The following is a 21,615-nucleotide window of genomic DNA, read 5'->3' on the forward strand; positions in this document are numbered from 1 at the left end:
GACAAGGAGCACCCGGCGGGAGTGACAAATCGTCATGGGATGCTCATTCCTCCATGGCACCTGATCCTATCTGTAATGTGTTTGAGGTCCATGAGCAAAATTAAAGCAGTAAGTAATTTAGTATTTGACAATTTTCTGGGTATTATAACGGATTTGGTTTTTCTATAGAATTGGGTTTAAAAAAAACAAGAAAAAAAAAGAACAGTGATAATATGTTTACTATTCTTCTTTATCCATAACTTGAATTAGATATTCTAAGAAAGAAACTCGTATTCTGCGATACAAATCAAGACATTGTGCGCATATCATCTTTACATCAATAGTACATATTTAGCGATAAAATATTAATACGGAGGAACAGACAACTGCTTGACACTTATAAGGGAATGCTATATCAGTAGTTTCCGTTTCTTGCATATTTCAAATAATTCTCTTCACAACGTGAATTATTTCCTTGTTTGCGTCCTGTTTTAGTTTCAGGAAATTGCCTCTTCATTGTATTGAATCTCGTGTAAATTAGTATAAAAATCAAAGCAACAGTCTTTATGTATTATAACTGTGTCACTGTGTACATGTAATTAGGACAGACATGTTAGTTTCCCGGGTCACTAAATCACTGGACACTTTTATTACTGATAACATGTACTTGTAGAGAATTATGACATACAATTTATAAATTATACGGGTTACTGTTTTAGATGTTCATTCATATGAAATTGAATTTAGTTGCTCATTCAATAAGCACTTTTTAATTAATGTTTGCATTTGAAAATACAAATAAGCAAGAAAAATAAATATATCTTACAAATCAAACTATGTTTGTAGAAAACAAATATTGATTGTTTAAAATATTTATTATTTCATTTTTAAATTTTGACAAGAAAGTCAGCAGTACTAGTATCGTTTAAAGTAAAGGTTTACTGGTCAATACAATGACCTTGTCAACAAACACAATTTATCATCAAGTCAAATGATGACTGGTGTTTTTTATTCTAATTGTTAGGTTATTATTTACACGCTGAATTGTCAAAAGTTTTTCCGGTTTTATTTCCAGATCATAAAAAGTAGCTCAAGGCGGATGTGACTGGTCGGCAGGGGATGCTTACTCCTTCATGACACCTGATCCCACATCTGAGGTCTTGCATTGATTTACTAAGCAAGTTCGGTATAAAAGGAAGTTGCTTAAAATGTTTTCTGAGTGTTTAAATGAACGTTTGTCATTCGTCCCGCTATTGGTCATATTTCCTTACGAAACATAACTTCCATAAGTACTTTACTTAGATTCAACTTTAATTCCTCAAAATTTTGAATGACGATAACGTCAGAACCTATCATAGATACTTAAAGGAATACAATTCTTGATGACAAAAATCAAAAGAAAAATATCACATTTGAATGAAATATATTCAGGACTAGAATTGCTTACACGGGCTATGTTTATTATTAAGATAATAAACATGAGTTAAGCTATTGAATTTACGTCACTCTTTTTCCTTGCTGTTGAATTCGCATAATTGAGCAGACTATCAAATGTTTATCTCATTCCGGAAGCACATGCCTAACAAATCTTCTTAGATGACGGATATTTTGTTTGACACCATGGTCTTCTCTCTTCTTTCTAGCAATGTACACTTTTGCACTCAAGCAGGAGGGCACATGAAATAGTATGGTATTCTCAAGACATTGTATGCTTGGTGCTGAAAAAGAAAAGACCTGATTTCAATTTTTTTTTCACAGAGACAATACGATTGTATTTGAAAGAAAGAGCTCACCATTGTGAATAGGTGTAATTTTGGAGCAGAAGCAACACTCAATAAATCCTTCACTGGCATTGTAGGTACATCCACTTCCTGCTAGCCTTATAGTAGAAAATCGTCTGTAGTGCCCATTCCTGACATCTGCAAAAGTAGCCAATCTCTGCATCTCAGTTTTAGCAACATCACAACTGGGGATTGTTCTGTTTAGAGATTGTTGGTTTGTTTCTGCCTGTGGAGGAGTAACCTAGAGAAAATATAATATTGTCACATTTTCTGAAACAAGACACTGATTGATTGATATTAAGATTCAAGATTTAATTCTCAAATGATAGTTGTGCAAATCGTATCATTATCAGCGTGGAAGTGGAACAGATTGTCCATATGGCAGTGCATAAACTACTGTACGATTGCTAGGGCTTTTAAAATACATTTTAATTTTAGATCCACATATATTTTAATGTCCGGCAGTGATGATTTTGATGATTTTATTTAACTCTGCTTTATATATGTTTTACATTATCTTATATTATGTAAGATAAAACAGATAAGATAAAGATAACCGTCACAATTTTATGAAATTGCTTTTTCGAAAGAATGCTTCCTTGATTATACAACTACTCTCTAAAATAAAAAATGAATTCTTTGAAATAATTACCGCGTATATCTAAAATGTCGGTAACCAGTGTCATTCAGAATGCTTTTTTTTTAATTATAGATTCATTGGTGTATCTTCCTCACCAGATGTCACATTAACTGATATTTTCCGGTAAGTTTTTTTTTTGTTAAAAATAATTTCACATCAACACTTTCAATTCTGTAAGTTTCAAATAAATGAGTGCATTTCGACAAACACAAATAATCGCATATTGTAACGTTTACAACGCGGAAATGATCCATAGGGATTACGCCGAGGCGGGACGTGCATGGAAACAGGTCCTTCAGATGAGCCCAAATAAACTCAAGTCCCGTGTTCAGTAGATGTTTGAAAAAAAAACTTACTGCTCAAAGGTCCTGGGTACCAAGCATAGGTAAAAAATTTGTAGCCCTTCACCGGCAAGTGATGGCGACTCCATCAGAATGAAAATTCTCGAGAGGGATATTAAACAACAAAGAAACACTCATATGAGACGCCTCTATTGACCGATGAAGAATTTGAAATTTAGCCTTTTATTCACCACTTACGGTATTTGTGCAATGGGATCTCTTTGTTGTTTTTAATGCCTATCGTGGAACAGAACCTACCTTGGTAGGTTATATCCGAAGGCCCAAGACTTTTGCTGTCAACAGTTGAGCATAGTCACTACATATAACGGAATTTAAAAGTCGACGTGGTGTCGGTAACAAGAATTAAACAATTTACTACAACTGTAGAGGGCACATTTTAGATGTAAAATTACAAGTCCATTCACCCTATGAAGATTTATGATAAAAAGAGAATTATAATATGTTTGCTAAAATAAACGTTAACTAACATTTTGAAAGAATCTTTAAGTTAATTTTTCAAATAAGAAAATGATTTTAGGAATTTTTTTTAAAAAATGAAAGCATTATTAAGTTGTTTAAAACACTTACCTGCATAAGAATTGATTGCATCTTCATATATTAATTTAAATAAATTGAAATCACGTATAATTTGATCACTGGTCATCAATTACTGTTTCCCTATGATATATGCAGATTTAACTTTCGCTTCCTTGATCTTCATTTATCATGTTTGGGGAAGGATATCGTTAAGAACTACGCGCAACTTTTTTCCGCAACAAAATACTATTCTAAAACAAATATATAGTCATATTGCATTGCTCACGAGTCGCAAAAGATTTACAGATAAATGGCAATAAATCAGTCTTGTTTTAATTCATGCCAAAAAGAGGTATATGAGCTTCTTGATAAAATTTGCATTTAAAAGTACCAAAGCATTACGCCTACCACAAAATATACAACCCAAGGTAACAATTACAAAATTTTATTCGACTTTCCTCTCAAAAGACAATAGAACAGTCCTAACATTAAGATATGATTGATTGTTTTTTGTTTAACGTCCCATTCGAGAAATTTTCACTTATATAGAGACGAAACCGTATGCCAGTGAAGGGCTCAGATTAAGATCTATACTATATAAATGTGTTACTGAGTCACTGGGTAATTAGGACCAAAGATGCTTGGATCAACAAGTCCTCAAGGACTTTAATATTTCTTCCTTCTATCAGAATAAGCATTACGCAAAAGCATAATGCAATTTTTTTTTTATTTTTGGACATGTTCATAAAATTGAATTTAGTTCCTTGTTTAGCTCTTCCTTATAATTACATAAAAGTTTGTTTATTTAATATAAACAGTTTTAAACATCCTTGAATTAATCATTTAACAACCTTAGATATATAATTAAATATATACGGTAAAGCCATTTCATTTCTCTTGCATGCTTTGTCATAAAACATTTAACCTCAAGAGAAACGACATTAGCCAAAATGAATTTGGTACCATACGTAATTATGTGTCAGAATTATGTAGATCAGTAGGTCAGTTCTACAATATAAGCCTTAATGTTCAAGCTTCGAAGGAAATAGATTACCCAACTTGTAGACTTTTAAATGTTAGCATAAGTCAATTTATTATCAAGGTAGATTGAAAAATATTTTAAATGTTATGTTATCTACAAGAGCATATTGGTTAACCCAAATTGCATAGATAAAGATGGTTTGAAAAAACAAATCTCATCTTATTGTGAAGATCAGAATCAAATACAACAAGTAAATTCAATGAATTGTGTTCCACCGCTTTTGGTGTCATTTTGGGTGAGATGTCATTTTTTATGACATTTTCTGTCTAATATGAACGCCCTATCATGTCATCTATTTGGAAATTATCACTGAACTCCAAGGTCAAAGAGTTAACATTCTTGGTATCCAATGAAAAGTCTTCTCAAAAGAATTACATATGTGTAGTATGAAAGCCCTAGCCTTACCATTCAAAAGTTACGGTCAAGGTTAAAGTTTTCTCATAAGTACAAAAAATCTCCAAGGTCAAGGTCAAAAGGTAAAGGTTTTTAGTATTAAATAAAAGGTCTTGCCACAAAGAATACATATGTAAAATATGAAAGTCCTGGTATCTACTGTTCAAAAGTTTTTGAAGAGTAGGTCAAACTCCAAGGTCAAGGTCCAAGGGGCAAAGTTCTTGGTATTCCATGAAAGGTCTTTTCACAAGAATTATATATATGAAGAATAAAAGCACTAGCCCTTACCATTTTAAAGTTATGGTCAAGATTAAAATTTTTTCATAAGTACGGAAATCTCCAAGGTCAAGGTCAAAAGGTCAAAGTTGTTGGTATCCAATAAAAGGTCTTGCTACAAAGAATATGTATGTGAAATATGAAAGTCCTAGTACCTACCATTCAAAAGGTATGGCCAAAGTAAAAGTTGGGAATTTGTGTGTAAAAGTGGGTCAAACTCCAAGGTCAAGGTCAAAAGGTCAAATTTGGTGGTACTGAAAGAAAGGCCCTGTAACAAGAAATACACATATGAAACATGAAAGTCATAGCTCAACCAAATCAAAAGTTATGGGCAAGGTTAACGTTTTTGTGACGGACGGACAGATTGACGGACAGACGAATGAGATTTAATCTCCCCTCGCTTTCGCAAAAGCGGGGGACAATTAGAATTAGTTCATGGAAAAAAATATGCATGTTTAAGGTAAAAGAAAACGGAACTGCTGTTAATTTTTGCAGTATTTTTAATTTAATCAAATGGAGATAACGAACAGTATTCAAGTTCAAAAGCCCTCAAATCAAAACAAAACAGGAGCAGAGCAGACACGGACCTCCACAACATTGGAGGTGGGATCAGGTGCCATGGAAAGTGAGCAACCCCTGTCGACCGGTCACACCCGCCGTTTGCTCCTTGTCATGATTGGGAAAAAACGGGAAAATTCAATGTAAACAATGGACTAAACTTAGTATGAAAAACGTCAGCCAGCATTTGACTCAATGATACAGTGATTTTGCTAAATTATAGTCCACATTTACCGGTACAATTTAGTTATGAAGATTTTTTGCAACAATGATTTTGTTAACAAGTACAATGTATCGTTAAATACAATGTATGATAATTTATGTTTTTCGTCATCGGGAATATTTCTCGCCGCGAACCGATACTTAAAGTCTCTCTATCTATTTAAAAAGATCGAAAAAGGCTTTATCGCAAAAATTAATCGTTGACAACTAGTTAACCCCTGGTAAACCGCGAATTAAAGTCGTCACGAATAAAAGTTGGTTTACAGTAACAAATTGTTACAATGCATTTTGGACTGTTCACACCCACACATAACGGGAGATTGAACAAGTAATACCTTTTTAGGTCACCTGGAAGCCATCTCTCTGAACCTACTGTTTGACCGACACACTGAAAGGTCACTGAGAATTCAGAGTCAGTAAGCGACGGACATATAAGACCGCCAAAACACCACTATATTACACACTCTTTACTGTGCTCCACAATAACGGAGGACTCTACAAGAGATACAGATACAGTGCCTCGATATTTATGGAATTTGATGGTACCCTTCATTCAGTCGAGATTCGAACTTACGACCTCCCGATCACGGAGCGAGCGCTCTACCGACTGATCGAGCTACCGTTTATTTGAATCATATAATAATAATAAAAAAAAAATACACACAATATTTGAACAAAATTGTGAAATAAGAAAACCTTTTTTTTAATACTTTGACATTTAAGTGCTACAACCCCTGTTAAGTAGTTTTACAGTACTTTTGATGAAGGATTCATCGACATTACTGCTAAAATAAAACTCAAATACACACAAGTATTCGTGTAAAGTTTCTTTATCAAGGAATGACTAGTAAAGTAGAAATGTATTCTTTGAAAAAAAATTACATCTCAGATACCCAATCTCTATTTTTGTTTTAAAGGGTTCTGGTAATTTCCAATATTCATTTTTTTTGTTTAAATATCACGAGGTTTTCCTATTTGCGTTTTAAACTTTTGTCGTAGGATTTTACAATAAATACAACACATTTTCATTGGAGGTAGACGAGCTTCAATCAATGCTATTTTTGCAATCTACCTTGATCATGATTGGACCAAACTATGAATATCTACAAGTGGAGTCATCTATTTTTTTCAATGACTTGGGAATTAAGGCGTGTATAGTAAAACTGACATACTGACCTAGCTACATAACTCTGAAACATAGGAATGTGCGGTGCCAATTTCATTTTGGTAAAAACCATTGCTCTTGAGATTAGATGATATAAGATTGTTAATTAAATATATTTAATAAAACACTTTGTTAAAACATTTTTTCCTAGGCAATTTGAAACTAATTATTAAATTGACAAGCTAAAACGTATTTAAAAGGAGCGCTTTCATAAGCAACTATAAATTCAATTTTATGAACATGAAACCGCAAGTGATTAAAAAAGTTTGTATAATGGTTGTTCTAATAGGAGGAATCAATATTGAAGTGTTAAAGGACTTGATGACCCAGACACCTTCTGTCCTATTAACCCAGTGACACAGTTAAACACAACTTCCTGTTTAGACAAAAACACGGTCAAATATCCGGGATTATTTAAATGTCTTTCATCGACTTTGATATTACAAATAATCCAATAAAACTATACTAGGACAAGTTTTTAAATAAACATTTTTTGTTTTTCGTTTTAAGTCGAATATATTTTTTAAAAACTTGTCTTAGCATAGTTTTATTGGATTATTTGTAATATCAAAGTCTCTGAAAAAAACACAGATGGCTCAACTTGTAGATAATTAAATAACAAATTCATAGTTTGAACCAATCATGATCAGGGTAGATTGCAAAAATAGCATTGAGTTGAAGCTCGTCAACCTCCAATGAAATTGTGTTGTACATATTGTAAAATCCTACGACAAAAGTTTAAAACGCAAGTAGGAAAACCTCGTGATATTTAAACAAAAATAAAGAATATTGAAAATAACCACAACTCTTTAAAACAAAAAAAAGAGATTGGGTATCTGAGAAGTAATTTTTTTTCAAAGAATACATTTCCACTATACTAGTCATTCCTTGAATGTATTATCCGTCTCTCTTTTTTTATAAGTGTATTAAACGGTTTGAATCCAACTCTTATCATGCTTTTGTTTAATCACACGTTGCACAAGCATACTGGTAAATCCAAATGGCTTAAACAACTTGGTTTTAAAACCTTGCTTCATTTTATTTTGAAGAAAATCAGAAAAAATTAAATTTAATATTGCACATGCAAAGCTAATATTGAATGTTAAAAGTAAAATAAAACGATGTTTACTTCTCTAGGCCACCTGAACTAAATGGGATATTTTTAGAGGTTTTGTTTGTTTTTTCTCAATCTGTATTGTTTCTAAATATATTTAAACAGTACTTTATCACCATATTCAAATATTCTTAAAGAAATCAAAACATTATTTGAGAATTACAAATTCAAAAATTTCATGCAGTATCTATTATATTGCACAAAGTTATACAAAGTTTTTTAAGTAAATAAACCATGTACTCAGTTGTCATTTGTAAAGGCAATCTGTCATAAAGCAAATGACTTATTCTTTCAAGCTATAGAATCTGGTTTCAAATTCTGAGTATTAATGCATTAATTGATTACAAATCTGGTTTCGATTTTGAGTATTAAATTTTAAAAAATAATGCATTTATTGGATACAAATGAATACATATTATAATAAAAGATTACATTAATGGCATCATTTATGCATTTATCATTTAAATTGGCGAACAAAAATGTTTAATTCTAAGTATTGAGTTTCCTTTAGTAAAAATCCCTTCATTGAAGGCTATAAGATACAAGGCCTTTCTGTATAAAAAATGTTTTAAGGATACCTGATAAGGCGGTTCTTTCTTTGACACAAATGAAATACTACATTGAAATTTAAATAATAATTAATAAATGATGAAGCAACCAAAACATGTTAACACATAGTAAAATTGTTAAATATGAAACCAAATTAAATACATTATACAATAAAACAAACGCATATAGCAAACTCAATTATAAAATTTTAACTTCACCATATTATGCAATGAGATACGCATGGTACAAAAATGTGTACGATATACAGAATGCGTATCAGACATAATCAGTTTACTTATGAATATGTTTCGCTACATTTGGTTAAATCATGCCTAAAAATCCTAAAGCATTGTGTTGGATAGCAATAAAAACGAACACCTAAGAACTGCGTGGATTTTTTAAAAAACAAAAAACCTGCACATTGAAGCTCAATAGAAAATGCGCTAATCAGACTCGTCCTCAAATTTCATTTTTGAACATAAAAAATTGCTCGGAACTGATAAAACAATAATTGGAGGAATATAAGCGTTCCTCTAACAGGTTACATGTACATGAACCTAATTATAAATCACCATAATCAAAACTCAACGGTTACACATCATACAAAGTAAGAATATTATTTACATTTCAATAACCTTGTTTTTAAAAGCACATATACATATGATATATCAGTAATCAGAACGTATCCAAATTCACACAAAACTCCATTTCAGAGAAACATAGGTCTACATTCCATTTAATTTGAATCACAATAACTGTTCTATTTCAGGAGAGTGTACATGTAAATCTGTTACTATTTATAATCAAGTACTCAAAATACAGATGACAGTTTACATGTAATCAAGCACCACATCAAATTCATTTCGTCTTGGAGTGATGCCATACACGTGGATGAGACTGTCGTAACCATGAGTACCTTCACGTGAATGAAAAGGATTTGTATTCATTAGTGATTTATCTGCAAATTGCTATCGTTTATGATTATTAATAATAGTCTTTTATCGGAAAAATTTCATATAAATTAGAACTTATTTTTGATATAAAGATACATAAAAAAGATATTTGCGATAAATGAATTCTATATCAACGATGTGAAAAAAATTAAAGCCTGTCTTAAATGACCACCTGATCATGAACATTTTTTGCAAACAGATGTGCTTTAAATAGATTAAGCTGGACTATTTATATATAATTACTGTTTCCTTTAATTCTAATACTTTGAGTAATGTATTTGCTCTAATGTACCTCCAATCATGATGCGCTGACTATGAGATCTCTTTAGGATACGCAGGTTAATGGCGATTCCCTGGCTTATTTCTCGTTCCTGTCTGGAAATGTACGCTGTCAAAGCACCACACAGGGGGTGGTGATAGTGCTTTAAGTCATACAAAGTCTGCATAATGGGGCCTTTGAAATATAGATTAAAAATATATATCATGTTATTTTTCAAGAAAAACATTTTTTTTAAACCACATCATTTTATTTAAAATATTTTTGAGACATACTGTCATTTATTTTCGTAATTTTTCCTCCATACGTGCATTCTATGTATTTTTCGTCACTGTTGTAGACACAGCCACTTCCGGCTAGTCGAGTTGAAGAAATCTTGGCAACGATGCTGTGATCATCAATGTCCGAGAATGTTGCCAGTCTCTGCAGTGCTGTGCTTTCAGTATGATGGCAGTTGGGTATTACTCTGGGGTGAGGAACTCTATTGGAATGGCGCCGCAATTCGTCAGTCTGAAAAAAAAATATTCCAATCTGTATGTTTCTTTACGTTTTTTATAATAATTCCAAAGCTTTTGTGTGTAAATATAATATGAAATATCAGTTACATATATCGACATTCAAATTTCTCAAATCACTCATTTTTGCATCGTCTACTTCTGCTGCTAATCAGTATAAAATAGATTTGAAAAGGCAAGCGTTTGACAAACAAGTTCATGAATCAATTATATTTATAGTCTAATAATTGATACAATAAAGTTGTCAACAAAAAATCATTAAGTTAAACGCTAATTGACGTTTTCATTCAATTTGTTAGGCCAATATTTACACGCTTGGTTGTATGCAGGGATTTCTGTTTGCCCAAATGTGACTCGAAACGCACAGCAAATATGACCAAAGGACAGGGGATAGTTTCTCATCCAAACTGATCCAAAGGGATCCAAATTCTTTTAATTTTTTAGGTCCATGTCTTCCCTCCTCCCATTATTTCAATGGGCGTTTACTGTTCAATATCTCCAAATTTCGTTTCAAGAGAAAAATGATTAAGAAACGGTGTAAATATAAACATTGTCCTGAAATTTTAACAAATGCAAAATACTTAAACAAAAAATCTCATACCATTGAAGAGATTTGCTTAAAAATTTAGTTTTCTTGGGGTTATCAGACTAAATTCATATGGTTTGCAATTAAAAAAAAATATTTTTAGGGGGGGGGGGGGAGACCTGCTGTTGAAACCAGATTTCCGTCATATTTCTTATAATTAGCAAATAATGCAGTTTCACATTGTCTCTTAATGTCGTTTACCGGTACCTGGACATCAATCGAGCCTGTCGTGGATGAGGCCATGATCGGCACTCGCCCAAATTCCCCAGAAACTTCCGTTGGCTAAATGACAATGGTGTTTCCCAACACTGCTGAGCTCCGACACAAAAGAAATGGAGGGAATCTTGTTCTGAATATGGTGGAGCAAATGAAACGGAAGTGACCGGAAATCGTCTCTTGGAAGGAAAGTATCTACGCCTTTTGATCTCGATGAAATTCCAGCCATTAGAATTGCCAATTACTTATGAAAACTTCATTGTTCTGAAAAAGAAAAATTATAAAAACCCTGATCAAAAAATGCTACGTTTCCATTTTGAGCATTGTTTATTTTTTACTTCCCCCAGAGACATGAGCATGTTTAAAAGTTTCACATTACCATACTTTTGAAAAAGAAGTTTCATTTGGCATTGTATCACTAAATCACTGCAAATTATGTTCCAAGTTAAAATTCGAAAGGTAAGTGAAAGTATAAAACCAAAATCAAAACATTAGTATACACAAAATTTCTTGCGGTGCATTCAACATTTTATGTCAATTTACTGTTTAATGTACATACGCAATTTAGCCACATATGATCCACATATGCATTGCCTTTCATATGAAGATCATATGTGGATCATATGAGAATCATATGTATATACAATCATATGAGAACCATATGTGACCAATCATATGAGAACCATATGTGACCAATCATATGAGAATCATATGAAGTAATATACATATGATTCTCATATGAAAGGTCCTACATATGAGAATCATATGTATATTTTGGCAGTGGTCATATGAGAATCATATGAAACTGATCATATGAGAATCATATGAAACCATATTCACTAATTTGCCCTTGTTATACTCAGGTAAAAATCATATGATTATTTTGACAGTGAGAATCATATGACACAGTGATCATATGAGAATCATATGAAACAGTATTCACTAATTTGCCCATGGTATACTTAAGTAAAATTGCAATTTCAATAAAATATCTCAATAGTAATTTAAATGTACATCAATTTCAAAAGAATTTGTTAGAAATAACTTATGTTAAGTTCTACTCTGTTTAACACACCGCCCCCCCCCCCCCCTTTTCCCTTATAAAAAAAAAACCTTTCACAATTTTCTTTTTCTGTAATAATGCATATCCCAGACAAAATTGATAAAGAATAATTAATTTCCTTTTTATTTCAAATCTTTTGGGTTTGGGTTTATTACTTGAGTAAAATAAAAAAAAATCCGTATTTTTCCCGGACCGGTTTTGACTTCTATCGGATGAAAGTGTACGTATGTTTGACGTCCCTGCTGCAGCAGAAGTGCTGGGTGTTGGAAAAAGTAAGTAATCTCCTAAAAATTTTAAAGACTTTTAATTCATTTTGTTTAAATATCCTTTCATTACGGTTACAGGTTCGTATGAACTCATCTCTGTAATACCCTCAACACTTGTAATTGTTGAATTAATGTATTTCGTAAACCTACATAATGTTACTTAGTGATTTGTAAGTAATTTTGGACAAATTTGTTTCTGAATGAATGTAAACATTACAATTTACATGTTAGGCTAAAGGCATTACTTTGTTTTCTTTTTGTTTAGACTTTTGTTACGTACTGATTTGAAAGTGAAAGTAGAAACCCTGTATAGCAGTTTGGCTTTTTTGAACGTAGAGATCGTTATCAAGTCGATTCTTTCATCAACTTCATGACAAATGTTTGTTTTATGGACTATAGATGCATTCAACAACTTGAGTTCATATATGGCACAATTATGTATTTCTTTTATCATAATATCCTTTCATTGCATGATTATGTCCCATGCAGCTTCAAATACAATCAAAGTACTGGAAGTACTGGGAAGCGCTAAGCATGGTTCAACTAACCCGCCTCTTGATCGCCTTGACTGCTACGTTAAATAAAACCGAGTTTAAGGTTTGTTACTTTAATAAAGTCTAAAAAATGAAAAAAAAAATAACAAAGTGTTCGCAGGTAGGTTAAGGTTACAAATAAATATTCTACTTGCCTATATGATATGACGTCATGGTAAGCTATATGACGTGAGGTTAAGAGATAATAATTTCTTAGAATCGATATCTAAAATTGATTTGAGGCCGTAAAAATGAATCAAAATATGCAGAGACATAATATAAACGGAATTTTGTCGTTCCTGGGCCTCTGTAGTTATCACAAGGGTTAAATACCAAACCCGTTACGTCATTACTGTTAATCATGCAGTAGCAGAGTGAAATGTATCGTAGCGAGAATTGATACAAACAAACACAAGAAATCGGAGTTTAAAAACATTTAGAATGAATATCATGTGTGATTCTTATGGGAATAAAGTGTATGAATAAGGTATGGTAATATGGTTTTGCAATTTCTTCGTAAAATTATAGTAGGGAGGGTGTTTACTTACCGATCAGCCTTTCCTCTGTCGTTCGTAACAAAAAAAAAATGCGAAAGTTCAACACTTCACCGCATACCTTGAAACTTAATTTTTGTTTCTATCTAAAGTTTTTATTCTTTTGTTTTTTAAAAGTGCTGCCAGAATCGTATGGTTTACGGGAATTGATGCTTTTCTTTCAATGTTATGAACAAAAAGTTTGGGGAAGGTTTCGTCCGAAATTGCTGAATAATTATTTCTATAATAGTACAGTACGATTCTTTTCATGGTACAGAGATGATTTAACATAACTATTATTACAAATTGAAACTAATTATCCCCGGGGTAGTGTTAAACTTTTCACTTTTACATTTAGGCATATTTTCTAATTATAGACGTCACGTGGTGACGTCGTGGTGAAGTGCTTCCTGTAGTATAATCCCATTGAAGTCTATAGAATGCATAATTATAGCAAAAGTTTTATCCTTGACTTTTTCCATTTATTAGTGTTACATAATTATAAAAAAGTGTTAATTCGCCGAATTCTGATCCATATGCTGCCTTAACTTACTCGCGTTGCATTTTGGATCCAGGTTTCTGCTTTAAAATTGAATTTATATCAATATTACAGTCCGATTTTTTTCTTCTGACTTACCTCATTTCAGATTAGATATAAAACTCTGCATTAGCTGGAGAGTTTTCGGAAAGTTTTCTTTGTTGTTGTTTTCTTTTTTTGGGGGGGGGGGGTGGGGGGGATTTGAATACAAAAAATGTTGCTGATATCCTTCTCTTGAATGTAAAGTAGAGAACACAAAACCTTTGAATGAAATTTTGAACAATGTATAATTCTACTCTCAAGAATATGAAGAATATTTTTCGTATTAAAATTAAAAAATTGGCTGTCAGCGACTTTATTTGTGATCAACGGCCGCAGGGGTGATCTGTCTATTGTGTTTGAAAGTGAGCAGGGAGAAATGAGTTATTATTTTTTATTTGTTCCATCTTTAATGATAAAATATATTAGGATTATGAATTAACGATTTTTAAAATGACATAATATTTTGTTTGAACTGTTTTTAGCATATTTAAATATTTAATCCTCTTCATAAATATTTATAAAGTTAAAATTTATATAAATAAGGTTTTACAAAATAAGAATTCCTAGCATAGGACCTTGTAATATATACACACAATCATTATAAGACTTAGTTTCTGGGTATATAAATAATGAATTGAACTTTTAAATTTTGTTTTGAATATGCTACACTTGAATAATATGATAATAATATTTTTTCAATATTTCACATTTATTGTGATACCAATCCAACCTCGTGCAGCATGTTGCTGTCATAATGTAACAAAATCCCCGAAGACTTTATAATTGTGGACACCCCACACACTTCGATATATTCAACCCCAGGGCTTGTTGGAAATTTTTTAAACAAATTATATCTATTACACTTATTCATCATGTGTACAATATGCAGGGGGATTCCTCTCCACAAGTACCCGTAATCCTTCATCTCTGACTCTCTCACACATGAATTATAATTTATTTTAACCGCATTTAAAAAAAAAAAGCTTGGTCATTCTGTTTCTCGTGTAATATTTGAAGCAGAATTGACAATATTTCTTTTTAAAATAAAAATGTAAAATCACATATAAACTCTAAAAAAATGCTTTATTTTTTTGACACCCAATCGTTCAGTGAAATGGATTTTTTTTGCATCAAAATATTTTGCTACAGATAAAAACTACAAAACAAGTATAGACTCTATATAAATGCGTTCAAGTTTGTACTGCTAAAAGATAATTTGATGCTGTGAAATCATTATAATTGATTGCCCTCTGTGTAATGCAATTTGTTCCAATCCCGCCTTAGCTGTAAAATTTAGCATTCACATTTCGCCTTAGTAATCTCTCTGGTGAAATAATGTGATGAAGATTGAATATATATTTAGCAGCAACAAATATTTTTGAGTATTACATTTATCATTTCATTCACTGTATTCATAAATTCCCATCAACTGTTAAATTCAATCTAAAAAAATTTATCATTTAAATTTTTATATCAACCCAGTAATATTTACAAATGCTAAAATTCCCATTTCGCCTTAGTACTTTTTAACTTTTTCTTACCTGGATTTCACAGTAAAGGCGATATGGGAACACACCTGTAATGCAAGTGTGATGATAAAAATCCTCGTTTGTATAAAATTTACATTGTTTGAATTAAAGGCTTATGCAGAAGAGGTCTTGAAAAATTATGTAACGAAACTACAAAATGTAGATACAAATTAGATATAGAAGCTAGTTTAATAAATAATTTTTTATGGAATTATGCTTCTAAATGATTTAATTCTCATTTGATTTTTTAATACTCATTGATATTTTAAGCTTAATGAGACTTAAATACATGTGCGCATAAATCTTCGGTACTTGTTTAATATATAAACAAAAATGGTCATTAGTTTTTCGAATTACCACTACAGAGATTACATGTACATTTGTGACATAATGAGTGTTTGCCAGTATACTTATTTATACGCACCATATTGTTCAGAGATAAGAACCGCCCTTATCCCCTACCGCAGGATTTCCGTACATATTAATGTCGACTGTACCAATTAACACCAATTATGATAACTCCTACACTAAAGTAGCGGACAGAGGGTCGGGGATTGTTAGACGGCTCAGTAGAGTTACATAACTTGCTCAGCGGCGCTATATTATGTATCACTCCGCGTAATAAAGTTCGTCATGTTGAGAACATAATATACAACAATAAAATATAAAATTTATATATCATCACCTTTAAAAGGAACCATATTACACCACGGAGATAAATTAGGTCAACAATAGTAGCCCTTGCAAAGGTATTATAGAACCCATTTGTTTACATAATTATCATTATTTATAGAGGGCGGGTCAGGGGTGCGTTCAAGATCTTAGTGCTAGATGGATATTAGGTACAGATACCAAATTTGAACAAGAATAGCAGCCACGTAAATAATATACATTATAAATATTTATGCTAAGTTTGAAATCCCGTAATCCTACTTGGATAACACTTTGCATCACGCGACATGTTGTATATACCGGTATATTAAACTACGTGTAAGTTTACTAGGAACTATGGTATAGAGTGCAGCCATGATATATGCGGTCGGTAGAGGGCGTTGAATAAAAGATCGTGAAAATCTGAAGACACCCTATAAATCGCTTGCGCATGCGCGCTTAGCGCTTAAAAAGTTAATCATAAGAATAAAATGACAACAAATACATGTTTTCAAATTGTAGTTAGAGTTAAAACGTACATCTAGAAGTAGCAGGAAGGTTTTTAAGAATGCATACTATGCAATCGTTCATGGCGATATCTTCTACATATGATGATTCATTTCCAACTATCAAACAAGTACTTATGATATAACATGTTATTTTGAGATTTCGATAATGGTGGTGCGAAATTTTTTTCAAACTAATATCCGTCCATTTTATGTATGATGAATAGCTGTCCCGATTTAAATCTCTTATTTCGAAGACCGATTTAACGTACTGCGTTATTGCATCCTCTTTTAAACCCGGAATGGAATTTTTAAGTATATTCTTCTTTGTAAAATGCCTTATAAAAACTTACCTGCAATTATTTTTGCTTCTTTATACAGTATTAAACAACGAAAAAATACCAGGACAGAGGACAAATTCTCGTTAGACTAACAAAATAATTTTCCAGGAAATAACAGTAATAAGTCAGATCTATCAGGGAATGTTTTTGCACGTGCCTGTTACACATCCAAGTGCCTTATCAGAAGAACATTGGGTTTATTTATGTAATATACCATAAACTGTCAGCCAATCAATATGTTTTAGTTACTAGCTACGTACGACATAATTCTTTTCTCCTTATGGATAATGAGTCAAGGCAACAAACAATATTTTAGCTTTAACGCACAGCATAAATGATGTCATTTTAAACATCTGTTTTTAATATATTTGGATTTACAACTGACTGGGTATAAGTAATCCAACGCCTTCACGTGACAGACTTCAACCAATTGTAAGCCAGGATCTCACGGAAAAATCGACAGAGGCGGGGTAATAACATTTCCACTGTCTTTGTCCGTGATAAAATTGCAAATAGTAAAAATACATTATTACTACATAGATCTACTGGTTCATCGATAGGGGCGATTACTTAACATCATGGAAAAAATTAAACATTCATTTGATATATCTTTCTTTCGTAACACAGCATGAATGGTCTGTTTGAAAAAAGTTTACATCCTTTTCCTGTCAAGAGTGTACACATAAGTTGCAGATTACATGTAGGTGCACCATGAAACTACATGTACACACATTTATCTCAAGTTTAATCATAGCTTCCTTTTATGTTTATTTTGTTCATGTAGAGCCATTAAAATTTTTCGTTTATTAAACAACAAAAAAAATATCAGGACAGAAAAGGGCAAATCCTTGTTAGACTAATAAAATATTTTTCCCGTCATTAACAGAAATGAGTCTGATCTATCAGAGAAGGTTTGTACAAGTGCAAAGAAATTCTGTGTTACAAGTATTCAGATATGATTCGAGTCAAATCTGAATTTATTTTATATGTATATCTCTCAACTCTCTGTCGATACAATGAGCTAAAATCGACAATTGATAACGAAAACTTTTTTTGCTATCCTTCAAAATTAAATTAAATTCATACTAAAACAGCAGACATATAACTTTCACGCCTTATAATTACTTCGGGCGAAAGCAATGGGTATTATGAATACTAGTATCAGTATATATTTAAATTGTATTAAAACTTAGATTGAAAACCTCTCCAAAACAAGTTAAGATTAAAAAACAGCAGACATAAAAACCTCATGCAGATATATTTAAAATCACTCAAGAAGATTAGATTGCAACGTTACTTTTTTCGTTTATCAAATGTAATGGATTCATGATTATATGACCAGACACCAACCAATCTAATTAACCTAGTAAACAATTTGAATCTAGACTAGAGAAAAATACCCGTATTGGACTGGGAACACATGAACGTATGCGCACTAGTGTTAAATCATAAACAGATTACATTAATAGGTTTGTAACTAAGTCATTTGAAATTCCTTAGAGATTACTCTAAGGTGACCTAAATATAATAGTTTAAAAAATGATAACTATATAACCATCGACTAACATGCTCATTTAAGAGTACATGCTTGGTACTTCTCATTCATGATTCAGGATTTTTTTTTCATTATTTATCTTTTGCTTTATACTGTCGGCTACATTTTACAGTATACACATATACTCGTATATGTGTCATAGATCTATAAATATCTTTGTTTCCACGTCATGTTTCGGACTGTCTATATGATATATAATATAAAGAGTATGATATGTATACATTGTAGGTAAAGCAAAAAGTATTCTGGTGTAATGCAAATACAGTTTCTTAATAGTATTTTTATGTTGGGTAATGAATAAACATTCGGCCATCTTTGCATAGATAAACACTTCCTGATACATGATTTAAAAAATGAAAACAAAAATATGCATACACCGAATAAAAGAAGATATATACTGTAATATACAGATTGATACTAAATATTCGTCTATATAAATGAGAAAATTGGTTTGTTAAGATAGGCTTTAAGACTTACCTCAAAGTATCAATAAGTATTTTCCTGATTAACTTCTTATTGAAAGCATTCCTTTTTTACCCTCAAAGAAATGTTAACCGCCTCACTGTCAAAAAATATCTGTTTTAATAAGGGACCCTGAGAATTCTGAAATAGTTTTACAGAAAGTTCAACTTCATATATTTAACGATATAGTTCCTCGTGTATTTTACTTAATCAATGGTGACCGTAATCGTGTTTATAATACTTAAAAAACACGGCATGTACCATTTAACAAATAGATACTGTTATCCAATCAATGCTAACGTTACAAGTGCGTAACTTAGCCAATGATTTTATATCTTTTATTAAATGGAAAGTTTATTGTTTCATGCAGATTTTTATTTAAAATTTTATTACAAAATCAAAAGATACCGATACAAATTACTATCAGAGGAAGGAAGTATAATTGAAACCTAAAGTAAGAATTAACATTTATTAATATCCTTTTAATTAACCTTGTTCTATGTGTAAACTTATACCTGTATTTTTTTTAATTATTAAGTGAATGAAAACAAATTATGACTGTACTCAGTATCTCATTTTACCGTTTTTTATTTATTTTAAAGAGAGAAATATCAGTGTCTCTTTTTCAATCCATCATGTAAACTGGTTGTTCATTGAAAGGTCACTAAAAATACCTAATTTGTGAATGATATTCCGTAATTGATTTCAATCGACCTAATTAAAGATTTTCAAAGGCCTTTCAATTATTTCTTCGTGATTCAGGTAGATTTTTATCCCCTTTTCTTCTTTTGTTCTTTGTCATTTAATCATATCTGTACAAGTTTGATTATTTATGATGTGAGAATTTTACTTCTGATCATGTTTATTATTTATTATCATTATTGTTATATATTTTTTCTTTTCCAAGTACTGTTTACACTGTAATCATTTACATGCAACATTATACATGTAGATGAACACATTGTAAGAACTAAGTGAATAAGTAAGTGTCTTAACTTGAAATATTTTGTATACATCATGTATATGTATAAGTATAAATTTACACCTTCAATTGTTAATAATTCTTGTGGCAATCACTAATTATAATTATTGTATATATTACAGGGAAAGATTTTTTTTAAGCTGTAAGAACTTGAAATCAATCCTTTTGTAAAAATGATATAATAAAATATGTTCAAAACAAAAAAAAAACAAAACAATTATCTCTTTTTATTATTAGATAAACTGCTTTTTAAACGTTATATAAATTTGGTTTACTTCTATCTAGGTTGAAAATAATATTATCAAATCTGACTCACTCGAATATATGTCATCTAACAATATATCGGTAATTAAGAAACGCATTGCAATAGGTTTTTGGCATTGTATTTCAATATATTTCAATATACCTCCGAAACATTAAATTTGAAAAAGTTAATGTTTGCGGGAAGTTCACAAGAAACGCCAAGTCTAACCAGCATATGATTTATAAATTGTATTTATGTCAATACATAATTTGCCATTAGAAATAATTGAATTGCATTTGTACATATTTCAGTATTTCTTAGGAATACATATCATTTTAAATTATTACACAAGCTTTATTCTGGAAGTAGGTAGATACATTTGCCCACACAAACTCTGGCTGGTAAGATATGGTTTTGTTTTATTTTTATAATAAACGTGATCATTTATTTGTCAATGGTCAACTTCACTTACTTATAAAGCAATATACCTTCATCATCTGCATCTAAGGTGTATCTTTTTCAACGTAAAAGCATGCTCATCGAAGTACAATGTCTAAAATGAGGTAAATTATTGACAAATAGGTTGATGAAACATGGATATCAACAGTCTCGTTTTAAGTACTCATTTTGTTAGCTCTATACGATGACCTGTCAGTAAATACAATTATTTACTCACTGAATTGTAGACGGATTTTCCCGATCATGACATTGAGCACATTTTGGGTGTGACTGGTTGACTGCTCACTCCTCTTTGCATCGCACTTAAGCCTTTTTCTAATGTGTTAGAGTTGCTCCAATAATGTAATGTTTTATTGACTATTGAGCTTGAACACTGTTCGTTACTAGCATTTCCATATATTTTATTGGAATATTTGTAGCAGACTATCACCAAGACTCTTTTGCATGATTAACTGTTTTCTGTAAGCTTCAAAGCCGCAAACTTGTTGGAAACACAAAGGCTTTTAACGGGTCGGAGAGAATACTCGAAATCGGGTATTATCCGTGAAATCGCGTATAATACTCGATTTTAGGGTATCGTTGAATCCGCGAAATCGGGTATTCTGTGCAACTTTCTATAAAAACTAAAGACTAAAGCAACGGCACATTATGCCAGTAACTGTTACTTGAACATCAGTATCTTGTGGATTTATTTTTATTAAACCTAATTCATACGGTTGTCAGATAAGTTTGAAATCATACGACAAACACTGCTGGGGTAACAAAGA

General features: G+C 31.5%; 2 protein-coding genes across 5 annotated transcripts; both read right to left on the reverse strand.

Annotated features, from left to right (window-relative positions):
- Positions 1-1,490: 1,490 nt before the first annotated feature.
- Positions 1,491-3,425, reverse strand: LOC134264129 (uncharacterized). 2 transcript variants are annotated; one of them, XM_062746422.1, is made up of 3 exons: positions 3,324-3,425; positions 1,773-2,001; positions 1,491-1,697 (listed from the first exon to the last, which is right to left on the reverse strand). In XM_062746422.1, exons 1-3 carry the CDS (start codon positions 3,354-3,356, stop codon positions 1,540-1,542), a joined length of 420 nt encoding a protein of 139 aa, XP_062602406.1. In that variant the 5' UTR covers positions 3,357-3,425; the 3' UTR covers positions 1,491-1,539. The 2 variants fall into 2 exon arrangements, with proteins under 2 accessions (XP_062602406.1, XP_062602407.1); XM_062746423.1 differs by having other exon boundaries at positions 3,330-3,417.
- Positions 3,426-9,267: 5,842 nt separating this feature from the next.
- On the reverse strand, positions 9,268-19,196 carry LOC134264130 (uncharacterized). 3 transcript variants are annotated; one of them, XM_062746426.1, is made up of 5 exons: positions 19,175-19,196; positions 11,136-11,408; positions 10,103-10,337; positions 9,843-10,004; positions 9,268-9,513 (listed from the first exon to the last, which is right to left on the reverse strand). In XM_062746426.1, exons 2-5 carry the CDS (start codon positions 11,169-11,171, stop codon positions 9,428-9,430), a joined length of 519 nt encoding a protein of 172 aa, XP_062602410.1. In that variant the 5' UTR covers positions 11,172-11,408; positions 19,175-19,196; the 3' UTR covers positions 9,268-9,427. The 3 variants fall into 3 exon arrangements, with proteins under 3 accessions (XP_062602410.1, XP_062602408.1, XP_062602409.1); XM_062746424.1 differs by lacking the exon at positions 19,175-19,196 and adding an exon at positions 17,155-17,286; XM_062746425.1 differs by lacking the exon at positions 19,175-19,196 and adding an exon at positions 17,159-17,284.
- Between the last annotated feature and the right edge of the window lie 2,419 nt (positions 19,197-21,615).

The sequence above is a fragment of the Saccostrea cucullata genome, unplaced genomic scaffold, assembly GCF_032062105.1.
Source record: "Saccostrea cucullata isolate Sc308-1 unplaced genomic scaffold, CSIRO_AGI_Scuc_v1 ctg3798, whole genome shotgun sequence".
Classification (NCBI taxonomy): Eukaryota; Metazoa; Mollusca; class Bivalvia; order Ostreida; family Ostreidae; genus Saccostrea; species Saccostrea cuccullata.

What these genes read in the sequence shown, in the direction of transcription:
- LOC134264129 (XM_062746422.1), bottom strand. Translation starts at nt 3,356, where the DNA reads ATGAAGATGCAATCAATTCTTATGCAGGTAAGT. An exon ending in CAATTCTTATGCAGGTAAGT is followed by an intron (nt 2,002 to 3,323) that starts GTTTTAAACAAC and finishes TATTTTCTCTAG; the next exon opens with GTTACTCCTCCACAGGCAGA. An exon ending in AATTACACCTATTCACAATG is followed by an intron (nt 1,698 to 1,772) that starts GTGAGCTCTTTC and finishes TTTCTTTTTCAG; the next exon opens with CACCAAGCATACAATGTCTT.
- LOC134264130 (XM_062746426.1), bottom strand. Translation starts at nt 11,171, where the DNA reads ATGGCCTCATCCACGACAGGCTCGATTGATGTCCAG. An exon ending in CAGGCTCGATTGATGTCCAG is followed by an intron (nt 10,338 to 11,135) that starts GTACCGGTAAAC and finishes TTTTTTTTTCAG; the next exon opens with ACTGACGAATTGCGGCGCCA. An exon ending in AATTACGAAAATAAATGACA is followed by an intron (nt 10,005 to 10,102) that starts GTATGTCTCAAA and finishes TATATTTCAAAG; the next exon opens with GCCCCATTATGCAGACTTTG.